Raw genomic sequence first — 12,949 nt, 5'->3', positions numbered from 1 at the left:
AGCGGTTGGTGACAGTATGGGACATATTACAGCAAGTAGCTTAATGTGAGTCATAATAATAGTAATAAAATCAGTTATTTCGGATTTGAGGGATTCTCTGGGAAATGGTTCTGGTTCTTTCCTGGCTGGCTGTTTCAGGCACTGGTTAAACATGGCCAGGGTTGATCAGTATCTGTGGTTCATGAAAAACAGCACATGAATTACACAAAACCATTTTTTACCGACATGCTGACCTCCTTGTGTTCTAATCCACGTACCTGAACATACAAGATTTCAAATGTGTTGATGGGATGTGTGAGTCCGTAGACAACTTTGTCACCTTCTGGAGCAAAGGTTCCTACACGTTAAAATAATAGATCATATAGGCAAAAATTCATGTATGCTTCTTTAGTTTTTTGAAAAAACTATAAAAAGCATTAGCAGTCTTTCCACTGCATGCAGGTGTACACACACACACACACACACTTACCAAACAACCGGTCCCAAATAATAAGAGTTCCTCCGTAATTCTTATCAATACAGTACAGGTTTCGCCCTGCCAATCAAAATTATGAACGAAGAATAAATAATAAGCACTTGATATACTGGTTCTTGATTGATATGGTTTTTAATCATTTTAAAGGGGGTCAGAAATGCACAAAAAATGTTTTGGGCTGTTAAAAATGACCTACCAGACATGGACATCCCTTACCGTGATGAACTCTATGATGACTAGGAGTGTTAAGGATCCACTCCAGCGGACCAAGATCACTGATAAGCTGATGAAAGAAACATTCAAAAATTAAACATTTCGTGCCATATCTTAATCAACGGCAGGCCTTTGAAATGCGATTGTTTAGAACCGTGTAAACCAGTAAATGAGAAGCCGAAAACCCCCTTCAGCCTGGGTGGGGGGTCTTCTTGTGCCAACTTCTCCACATTGCTAAACACAGATGTAGCGGGAGTCGCGGTGTTCGCCCCAGCGTGCGATCAGTCTCTTCTATTGATTGCCTTGTCTTTGTTTTGGCCAACAACGCTACGGAGGAATCGTCCAGGACCCAAAGTATGCGAGGATCACATGCACGCTAACGGTTTCTGGCATGAAGCATCATTAACATCAAGTGTTTTCTTGTCTGATGAGCTCCGGTGAAGCTCGGCTAACTGCGCAAAGAGGAAACAGCGACGCCGACCATGAGGGAAAAGAGCAAGAGGTCGGAGGGAAGCATGACTGCAAGGTTTGCAATTGCATGCACGCTTCGGCACGCACGTACCCACCAGTCCACGTGAACCTGATATAAAGTTGTTCACGTAAGGCAGCTTTTCAGTTTACACTCAGGTGTTTGGCTTGAGTAATTATTTGATGTCTAAATGTAAATACACACAGGCGTGCTGGGTACTGTGGCCTAACACGTCTTCAGCTACAGCTGAATTTCATCTTAAGTGAAGACGTTTGTCTGGGCTTAGCTCTCGTTTTAATGATGGATTAGCCTGGAAGATCCTGTCAATAAATTACGCAACATCAGCACAAGCTATAAAACTGGCAGAAATGATATCTTTCAGAAAGTCGTGCATGTGAGGACTGTTTTCACTAACAGACCTCTGAAAGATGGAGATGATTCCAAATTAATTTCTCCCAGCTGTACAAAAGACACGAGCGCGGATATGCTTCCGTTTGGAAAACTGCATAAAAGCTCATTATCCCCTACTGAACACGTGTCTGAGGGTTTTACTGTGACATGGGACACAGGCACCTGGTGACGACTACAGCGTAAACATGGTTCGACAAAGAAATAAGTGCAGGGATTAGTGTGCTTTTCCTCGTAACACCCTAGCACGGCGGACAGGCACTGTGTATGTACTGCATGTTGGAAATATGAGGTGGGAATGTTAAGTCAGATCAGTAGCTCACCTCAGTGTGAATCCAGAACTGATACAAGAGGTTAAACTGAATATGCACAGCAAAGACAGAGGGTGGGACAAGCAATGCCATTGGAAGGTAGAACACCTGGCAACACAGAAACAGGTCGGTTTAGTCAATTCAAACATCTCAAGAAAAAGGAAAGAAAAGAACATTTATATACCAAATGAAATGTACTTTTTAGGGATAGTACACTGGTTTTAAACCTTTTCAAAACTGATGGTTGAAGGCTAATATTTGCCCCAGGGGTACGTGTTGGAACTGGAACCAGTGGGAAACGTTGCTGGGGTGGCAGATCTCCTAATGTTAAAGCTCTCAGCAAGGTTGTGCTATGCATGGTTATAAACTGCAATATTTTATTTATTAATTTAAGTTTCCATTTTCAAGAGTTTTACATTTCTCAGTGAGGTTTACTGGTTCACTTATCCTGGGACAGTGAGATTTCAGGAGACACAGACAGAGAGGACACATGAGAGGATTTGTGATTTCACTGCACACAGAAAGCACTGGTGGAAATCAGGGTCAGTCCGGGTGAGGCGCAAATGCTACTCTACAGCACTTTGGGGGTAAGTTACCCAGGAAGCACACTGCTGGGTCACAGATTGACGCAGCGCGGTACTCAGGTTGTAGTACTCAGAGCTGTGGTGGACCTGATGAGCAGCCCACAGGATATTCAGTTCTGAAACACACACACACACACACACACACACACGTTTGGTTAGAATAAATACTGCATTTCGCTGAGCACTGACTACTGCAGTGAGGTGTTCTTTTAGTCTTTTCTGAACTGCAGGTAACAGGATCTACCTTCAGACCACAGCACCAACGTATCCGCACCGGCCCACGAGGGCTGGCTGCCTTGTGGGCACTGGCTCGCTTCTTAGGCTGACCTGTAGGTGAAACATCAAACCTCACGAAAGCCCGTACAAGAACCCTCGCGAAGGTTCCGTACTGCGGGAGCAGGTCTCTGCAGCACCCTGCAAAGTCTGAATGTCCGACGCATCTTTTTATAACCACATACTAGTCATCACCAGACTCCAGTCCTTTCCCAGTAATGGCTGTCAGCTGTGAGATATCCAGTGGCTTCCTAGAATGCCGGGCATTTCTCTAAACCAGCTCTTATCTCGTACAGTTTTTACTGCACACACACACAGTACTCAGTTTCTTTAGAAATCTGTTAACATATGAAAACTTAAACATGCCCCCTTTGTAGCTACTTTAGCCACAATACATAATTAGGATGTAAGATCAAAACAATTAAATAGAGACATCACCCCCCCCCCCCCCAAAAAAAAAAAAATAAAAAATTCAAGTAGGAATAAAACTCTTTTGTGTGGGATTTTATTTTCCACTGATTTGTGACCAAAACTATACAACTCAATTAGGTTCACTTCATAATGACTAGAAACAGGTCAGCTGTAGAAATAACAGTCTGCAGATACTGAAGTGTTGGCCATAAACATTCCTTAAACAAAAAGACTAGAGCTAGAGTAAACTATGGGGAGTGGACCCCAGTGAACGCCACAGCTCTGCCACTCCAGGTCGGCCTGCTCTCATTTGTTGTGATTGAGGTCTCATTAATCTCCATATGGGATCTCGTGCTTGGATTCTCTGAAACAAAAGAGCTGAAGGCCGTCCTCGACTGTGCTGTGTTCACACCTCAGCAGAGCTTCTCAGGCTCAGTCGGAAACCAGCAAGCGGAACCTCTCGGGCTGACCGGTTCTGGTGTGCTGATGCTTGCTTTATTATTTGCAAGGGGTTGTTTGATATTAAAGTATCACTGAGGGGTTCGGATATTAGACCTGAAACCAGAAACAAGTTTCGGTGTTTCCTCTGTGTCATTCTGTGTGTGATATTGCCACCGGCGTTTAAGAAGACTAATACAAATTAATTTTACATGTCCATTCGGGACGTGTCCTCTGCGCGAGCCTCGGCCGTGACGAGTGGCACTCTGGCTCGTGTTCCATCGGTAGAGGCCCAGCCAGGGTCCCAGGCAGGGGCCCGCTCCAGCTGAACAAACAGAAAGCACGCTGGAGCCGGGCCAGCGACAGAACCGGCCCGAAAACCTCCATCGGCCGTACTGCCGACAGCAAGCTGGCTGGCTCGGCCTGCTGCCAAGGCCACACGGGAAGGTTCTGCTCCGGATGGGTCTTCCGAGCAGGCGTGCCGCTCCAGGGGGGAATGTCAGGTCCATGTGGAGTTTTGAAACTGTCAATATCTGCTGAATCTTTGGCACCATATGAGGTGTTAGGCAATGGCTCCAGTGTCCTGAGCTTTTTTTATTGATCGAGCTGATCCAACCCACCCGAGAACAAAAAAACCCCCACACTTTTTTCACTTCCAACGAAACATTTTTCACTTCCAACAAACTCTTGTCCGCAGAGCAAGCGTTCCACCTGGCCATGGTCAGACTGACGAACAAGCTCCACTCTCGTCTGCCACGCAAGTCATCAACACAGCGGCGGCACAAAAGCCCCCTGCGTTGTGTTTCCCAGCCCCTGCCTGTATCAGAGTAAGACAGGCACCCCTTCGCAGATGATCCATGCACCATTTGAAAGAGTGTTGGCCCAGTTTGGCCTGGCAGGCTGGGAGAGAGGATGACTGATGTGGTTCTGGAAGGACGTCTGCATGGCGAGGCCAGCATGGCGTTCGCGGCCTTGCTCACCAACCTCGGCAGGGCATGCGGCCCATATTGGCAGTTCGCATTTAGAGGTTGTAGGACTTTAATGATAACAACCAGCGCCACAACATGAGCTTGAGAGAGGCAGCAGAGAGAACTCCTCTGCAAAATATCACTCAAAAATACAATGTAAAAACAAGTTGGGGATGCGGAAAAAAATTAACAATTGATGTGTAAACACCAGGTAACTCAATTTTGATTTCTCAGTTCTCAGCATTATTACTCCCTAACTATGGCTCTCTACAAAGAAACAAATACCAAGCATTAATGTAATAACAAAGACCATGATATATAAACCTGTTTTGAAACCACTGGTGTTGTGTGGTCATTGTGAAACTAATCTGCACTTTGATATAGAAACCTCAAAATAACATCAAAACGTGCAGTTATGCAAAAGTATACAATATTGCATATTCTCTGTTTTTTAAGCCTGTAAATATGTAATTGAAAAGAGAAAAAACCCCTGATGACAAAGTTTCCCCATTGGCTTTTGCACTCATATAGCTGTCTGTCCTTGAACATAAACTTTGGTAAGGATCAAAGGTACGTGCACTATGATAAAGGCTTCTTGTTATTGTAGCCTCTGTCAGATCAAAGGAAACCAGCAGGCATATGTAATTTTCTATACATGTCATTTTCTGTTACCGTGAGCCTGGTCCAGTTGAGTGAATGAACTCCTCCAGACCCCAGGACAGCAAAACCGTTTGAGGAGATGATTTTGAAGATGCAGAAGAGCTGAATTAAGGTTTTCCAGGTGGAAAAGGTCATCTCTCTCTGTCCTCTATCTTAATGGGGTTTAAACAACACATAACAGGATAACTTTGCTGTATGAAACTTGCAAGGCCAGTCATGAACTAAATGATGCTACACTAAGATTGGCACCAACATAAAGAGTCACCCAGGCCAGCCGATACTTCCTGTGTCACCACAAAACCTCGCGCTGTCTTTGGTTTCCGGCCGAAGCTTCTAAAAGCCAAGATGGTTATGAAGGTGCGATAAATGTCCGACTCAGCGCATGTGCATAATTAGCTGACGGGCTTACCAAGAGAGATTTGCAGGATTATATGAAGTGGTTTCACTAGCAGGCATCTCTCATGTGCATTGCACTGAAGTCCTGTCTCCCAAGCCAGCAGCCTGGAGAAGGCCTGCTAAAGACTAAAAATACAGTTCTGAGGAGGACATGAGAGCTAGTTATCACGTTTCCAGCGCAGTGGGTCCAGGTCTTCTCCCCATTTTATATTTTCCAAGCCATGAATCAAAAGATGTAATGAGATTCTCAAAGATTTTTCCAAACAGCTAAGCCAACTGAATACATTTAAACAGAATTCTGCCCTCACCTTATTTCACATTTTAGCAATCTGCCAAATTATTTATGACAGAATAATGATTAAAATTTCTTATATTTCCTGTATTTATTTCTGTTGTGAATTCTGACATTAGGTCACCAATTGAAAATGCCACTTGTTGGCATAAATCCAGAAAAGAAAACAGCCTCTTAAGATCATAAAGTGCACCGTGTTCCTGTCACCCTGCTGCTTGTCGGAACGTTTCAGGGATTATGAAAGGAAGAGAGTCTACAGAAATAGTGATATTTCTTCTTAAGGCTCCAAAAGAGGCAGGGTATTAGTGATCCGTATAGCCTCAACCGGAACTATGGATATGTATCTGTGGGAATACACCCACACACACACATCCACACAGATACACACACGCACACGCACGAAAGAGCAACAGACTTAGCCTACAGAGACATTAAACCGTCATCAGAGCAAGATATATCCCATTGACTCCAATAGCCAAGCCATGACACACACACACACACACAGACACACACACTCCACTCCACTCCCACACACAGACAGACACACACACACACAGAGAGACACACACACACAGACACATTCATGTAGATGAGTGGCTGATTCGTTGGCTATTGTTGATGTTATTCCAGTATCCCAGGGGCACACCTCTCTCGAGCAGAGCACAGGCTCCACATCCTGACTGCTTTGGTTCTTTTGTACACCCTCCAACCTGAGCTGCCGGGGACTTCCAGTGGCGGGAGAAGATTTATGGAGCCCCCGCGGCCCGGGGTTAACTCCCGCCACCTTCCACCACAGAGGATCTCTTCTGAAAACAATAACATCCAGACCCAGGTGCCGCTGGGACATCCCACGGTGCCACTGACACAATCTGTTTGTCGTCACAACTGCTGCTGTCTGCAGCTGCTAACAGCTCACTGCCTCCACTGCACCTCTGTCTGCCTCCACTGCACCTCTGTCTGCCTCCACTGCACCACAGTCTGCCTCCACTGCACCACTGTCTGCCTCCACTGCACCACTGTCTTGACATCACTGCACCACTGTCTTGACATCCCTGCACCACTGTCTGCCTCCACTGCACCACTGTCTGCCTCCACTGCACCACTGTCTGCCTCCACTGCACCACTGTCTTGACATCACTGCACCACTGTCTTGACATCCCTGCACCACAGTCTGCCTCCACTGCACCTCTGTCTGCCTCCACTGCACCTCTGTCTGCCTCCACTGCACCACAGTCTGCCTCCACTGCACCACTGTCTGCCTCCACTGCACCACTGTCTTGACATCACTGCACCACTGTCTTGACATCCCTGCACCACTGTCTGCCTCCACTGCACCACTGTCTGCCTCCACTGCACCACTGTCTTGACATCACTGCACCACTGTCTTGACATCCCTGCACCACAGTCTGCCTCCACTGCACCTCTGTCTGCCTCCACTGCACCTCTGTCTGCCTCCACTGCATCACTGTCTTGACATCACTGCACCACTGTCTTGACATCACTGCATCACTGTCTTGACATCACTGCATCACTGTCTTGACATCACTGCACCACTGTCACTGCTGTCTCTACTGCAGCCGACCAGCCTCCAGTGCACCACCAGCTGCTAAGACTGCTTCACTGCGACTACCCCTGCACCAGGCAGGGGACACACATGCTGGTCCCAGTTGGAATAAAGCTTTTAATTAAGCTTCTCCTTCTGCTCTCATTCAAAGCTCTTTCTGTAGGGGTGTTTCTCACTGAAGCTAGAAAGGAGATAACCTTATGTAATGAGGTTTTATGCAAACTGCGGTCATCTCACCAAGGTTCTGCACTAAACGATCATTTGTTTTTCTACAGGGCACAGAACAACATTTACTCACGCAACCAAATGGCATATTGGTGTCCTCAAATACCGAGCACACAGAGAAGAGGAAAAACAGGTTAGAGGGCTTCATCTGCCCTCGATATCCTCAACCAGCGTGAATGCCTGTGATAACATGACTAAAGTCTTCACTTAGAGTGTTTAGTTGCCCCATTACCATAATCACCCCCGTCCCCACGGGGATGCTCCATCGTATAAAACGACAGGAGCAGCACCAAGTGATGCAAAAACAATCAGGTCTCTGAAACAGACCTGAGAACATTACCTGAACAGAAGACTGTCTGAGTAGCTTTTTCCACTTTCTCTGGTGACTTTTTAGTGACTTTTTTCGACAGGTTTAAGTCTGTCCTGGGTTACGTTTAACGGGCAACGGAACAGCAGCGCATGGAGGCGAGAGGGTCTGTTTGTGGACCCACATTAGCGTGAGAACAAACAGAACCAGCGCAGCTGTCGCCAGGTCATCTGCATCTGGACTCGCCCTGACCCACTTGGGCGTAAACAGCAGAGTGAGGGGGAGACCCCACCACCCCCCAAATTGCAGATACACTGAATTTGATTATTCTCAAACCTGAGAATAGTGTAAGTATTCAGCACAGATTCAGGAGCTCTGAAGAGCAGCAGTCCACACGGGCATGCTCTCCATTGAGCCGGGGCACCAAAAGCAATGTTCAGAAAGGTTAGTGGACCAGTAACTGTTACATTTAACCAGTAATAATAAAGACAACTATTCCACTGTTACGACTGAAACTCCTACGCTCTTGGAGGAAGAATATCTGAGTTTAGAGTGCAGTGTTTAGCCTCGTGTGTCCTCTGTCCTGTATGAAGAGACTGAGAAGAGAAGGGCAGCGTGTGGTTGGAAAGATGCTGCATCTCTGGCTGAGAACGATGGCCAAGGAGCGCCGGAACCGCAGTCAGGGGACGCAGCCGGAAAATACGACAACGCGTGGAACTCGAAACCTAAAGCACCCGAGCGCATGCAAACAAGCAAACAGCCTCCAGATGGACATTCGATACCACCGGTTGGTTAAAAAAATGAAGAAAGAAATAGATTTTGACTGAGGTTTTTGAAACAGCATGTCATGAAGAAAACACAATCTCTGCATCTGCAAACCTCCAAGAGTTTAGGCTGTGGCATAAACTGGGAACCCAAACTGTAAAGCCAAACTACTACCCAAGCTACATTAATGGCATACAGGATAGCTTCAGTTTTAACTTGAAAGCGCCATCTTCTCTGCAAACAATCAGACCCTCTTTAATGTACTTTACATGAAGGGAAGGAAAATATAATTTAAAATATTAAGTTATATTAAATAATATTAAATAAGTTGGTCATGTCTGGTTCCTTTCTCCCTAGATAGCTCAAAAATAAAAATATATGGCACAATCTCCCAAAATATGCTCCAGTGGAGGTTATATTAAGTAGGACAACCTGCCTAAAAAGTCATTTAGTCAGACTGCAGGTGGTGGGTTGTGTGCGAACGGAGACTGATTTATGTCAAATGATTTTGTTACATGCATGCTGACAAGATTGTTATCACTATCAGACATATACAGACCTATTCCATCACTATCAGCTCTGTGGTTTTGCAGTTTTCACTGCAAAAAAATCACAATGAAGCTAAACTCCACATATCCTGTCTAGCCACACGCTTCTGTGAGACAGCTACACACACCCAGAGTGAGAAGCAGTACTTGACGGATCAGTTGTGGCATGTGAGATAGTGGGCCCTGTAGAGAACAGTGGAACGCAAAAAAAACAACAACAGACACACAGCATACAGCAACAGTAGGAAGCAAACGCCAACTCTCAGGAATATTAGGGATTTTTAGAAATCCGGTGTGGACATATATTTTTAGGTCCCAAAAAGAGGATACGGAAAAAGGAAAAAGAGGTCACCTTCGTTACCCAGGGTAACGACAGAGGCTAGGACCTCTATGGGCCTATATGGGACCTTTACAGCAGCGGCTAAAGCTCAGGCTTGTCCCGCGGCGCTCGGGGCAAACCAGCGCAGGCAAGGACAGGACGGGAAAGCTAGACAAATCATTTCCTCCAACATCAAAAAGGTACAAATTGGACATAGCGGCGCGCTGACATAAATTCCCAACATCTTGAATGGGCCCGTTGGACAATGGAAAACATAACATGCCAACCACGAGCACCTCATCACTTCACTTCTGCCTCGCTGAAGTCTGGAGAGCCACAACCTTAAAAAAATCTCCTGTCGCTCTGACAAAACGAAGCCTGAAATGGTTGAAATGGATATAACATATGATCAACATGGTCCTTAACCTTTGGAGGAAATAGCAATGATCCCTATTAACTACAGTGGTAAGAAATGAGGGTGGTGAAGTGACCTTTGACACAATGATTCTATTTCTTTTTCACGGAAGGCCAGTCCAGAGGGCCGGGCCGTAGTGAATTCGATGGGTTGCCTTTTGTGAAGGCAGCCTAAAAACAGTGTTTCCGGTCAAAGATAACATCGAATGTGGATCACACACACACTTAAAGGAAGCTTTAAAAATAGCTCTGTGGGTAAGCTGCAAAGTGATGAATTTAAAGACAATGCATTTCCTGGATTTCTAACACCTAATGCACTTAGCATTCTTAACATTCTTGAAGTCAATCCATGGAAATTTTCTCTTCATGGTCATGTTTCTTAAATCAACTGTGGATGTGAGCTGCCGTTTGATCTATTCAGTTTAAAACAGCATCCCAGGTATCATATATGCCATCACATCAGTATTACAAAACCATACACACTATAGTCTTCAAATATGTGTTCAGTTTCTTATTTAAAACGCAATAAAATATGGGAGGTTAATTTATAAGTAAAGGTATTGGCAGGGAAGCATAATATATGTTATTGTTAAGATAAAACAACGTAAATACGAAAAATGTGATTGGACTGCCCAACCTTTCAATATACCAGCACTCCAGACTGGGAAAAATCTGTATAGGTTTGCTGGAAATTTGAAAGAAGAAGACACTGGTCTTAATGGGTAGAAAAGATGAGGGATTGGAGCTGTGATATTCGCTCCAAGTACTTCATTGTCTTGCATAAGCAATTCCTATACAGATATGAACGATGTGCTGATGTCATATCTTATCTGATACAGATATGGACGATGTGCTGATGTCATAGTTCGGGTTTTGCTCGTGGTTCCTGTCTGTTACATGACTATGATAAAGAAAAAGCAGTTGTCTAAAATAGAAATGGTCCGTGCTACTGGGAGTACTGAACCTTCGAGATTAAAGGCGATTTCATCTACGTGCATCTGTTGCATGGCCTTTTAAAGAGTCATTCTGGCAGGCTATGACATACCATGGCTGCATCGATGGACCCAGTAGTATCCAAAGTCTACACCAAGAAATGCCAGCCACCACGTCCAAGCAGAGTCCCAGGGCAGCTCCAGTATGCGGAAGTTGTTCCAAACATAGATGTAACTGGACACCTCCAGACTTCTCACGAAGAGACTGAGAGCAGAAGAATGAGCAATTAACCCAAACGCTAACTGGTTAGGGGGGGAAATAAACCATTTTTAAAAGTTTGTCCACTGTTGTATAGCATGATTATAAGTGGCATAAAATCATTTAGATTTGCAGCTACTTTAAGTGCAACATCAAAGCGGAATGACGTCCGGCTCACTTAGGCAGACGAGATATCATCCCCGCTGAGAGAGACGTGGTTCCATCATTGACTTTGAAGAGAAGGTTTCCGGTCTTCAGCCAACCCACAAACACCTCCAACAACAACAGCCCGACAAAGAAAGGTGTAGCCTACACACAAACACAAATGCAAACATGGTGTTTAGAGACAGCATTGATGACTAACTGTCCTTTTCTCCCTTAAATTAATTTCTTGCATTGTTACTTTAGGACAAATCAACACATAGAAGATGTAGATAAACCATTCTGAACACCCAGGACAAGAAGAACTGCCTTTGTGACAAATCAAAATATGAATTTGTATTAAATCTCAGAATTTAAAGGTATTCAATCTCAGAATTTAAAGCCAGCATTGTCTTCAGATGGATCAGTGTTCCAAGATCTGTCTGCACTTCCAAGTCTGTTTAAGGTTGTAGAGTTGCTGACAAAGTTACTATTCTCACCATAAGTTAAATATGTCTACCACAGTTAAAATATCAACTGCTAGTACTTTTTAATAAGTAACACATTTTGCATATAAATATTGTGAATATAAAATTGAGTTCATGGAACGCTCTCCTTTCCACTGGTCACGTGGTACGGCCCACCGTGTACAGTCTTGTTTGTAACCACACCTATGTAGTTTAGTACACACCTGCATCTGGTTAGTCTCGTAATGTGTGTATGTATTTAAACCCCTGTTGGCGTGTGCATCGTTGTCGGTCATTTTTCATGTTCTTGTTCACATTCTTCATGTTAGCCGTATATGTATTAATGGTCACCGTTTATTTTATGTGTGTACCACTGTCTTTTTCGTGTGTTAATAAATGTCTGTCTCTGTCAAGGGAGTCTGTACGTCCTGCTCCTTGCCCTGCGGCACTCAGGCCGTTACAAGTCTTTGATTGGTAATATGATGATTGCTTACCCATAATGCCGCACTGTTTACTGAGGCCACACCCATTTATGTGAACAATATGTCTCAGGTTCGTGCAGTGGGATGTGAAGGGCACGCACACACTCACAGCATGAGAATGGAACAGCCCAAACCTCACCACATCTGGCTGCTCACTACAGCTCTGCGACCTACGCTCCTCACAACACCCACAAAAGGAGACTTTATCTGGACCAGGAAACCCGCCTAATGAAGCATCTCACTGGTTTCACACTGTATTTCACATTGCTTCACCCAAACATCAGTGTAAGAGGTAACTTGTTTCTGACTACAGATGTATGCCAGACACATAAGAGATGTGCTTGTACTTTTGTGAAACTTTCATTTCTTCTTCTTGAAGAGTTTAAGAGGGGTTTTTTTTCTTCCATAGATCACTCAACTTTGTTGGTGCAATATTTTCCTCAAAACCAAACAAAAACAAAAACAAAAACAGCTCTTATTTAGGCAGTAACATTCTGGGCTTGTGAAAATTGTTGAGGGATGCCTAATGCTTTTATTAAGAGCTGGGTCTCTGAACTTGGATCTCGTCGGGAAAATTACATTTGAGAAGCAGATGTGAATGTTTTTACACACACACCCCACCCTTCTT

At 44.7% G+C, this 12,949-nt stretch overlaps 1 protein-coding gene across 13 annotated transcripts in view; it reads right to left on the bottom strand.

Annotated features, from left to right (window-relative positions):
* Window positions 1–12,949, bottom strand: part of agmo (alkylglycerol monooxygenase) — a 69,870-nt gene that overhangs the window by 52,190 nt on the left and 4,731 nt on the right. For 12 of the 13 annotated variants that reach the window (XR_014117904.1, XR_014117901.1, XR_004776881.2 and 9 more), the window contains exons 2-8: window positions 11,410–11,540; window positions 11,086–11,237; window positions 2,473–2,576; window positions 1,889–1,984; window positions 692–758; window positions 470–535; window positions 258–337 (exon numbers count right to left, since the gene is read on the bottom strand). Coding sequence is in view for 7 of the 13 variants with exons in the window: in XM_081700150.1 (XP_081556276.1) it covers window positions 258–337; window positions 470–535; window positions 692–758; window positions 1,889–1,984; window positions 2,473–2,576; window positions 11,086–11,237; window positions 11,410–11,540 (696 nt within the window). In the remaining 6 variants the exon portion in view is untranslated. Of the gene's footprint in view, window positions 1–257; window positions 338–469; window positions 536–671; window positions 759–1,888; window positions 1,985–2,472; window positions 2,577–11,085; window positions 11,238–11,409; window positions 11,541–12,949 lie in introns of all 13 variants that reach the window. The other variant, XM_081700152.1, reaches the window with a different exon arrangement.

Source organism: Electrophorus electricus, chromosome 17 (assembly GCF_041902795.1).
Source record: "Electrophorus electricus isolate QZ-2024a chromosome 17, ASM4190279v1, whole genome shotgun sequence".
NCBI lineage: Eukaryota > Metazoa > Chordata > Actinopteri > Gymnotiformes > Gymnotidae > Electrophorus > Electrophorus electricus.
Note: the sequence above shows the minus strand (reverse complement) of the source record. Positions and strands in the feature narration are given on the sequence as shown.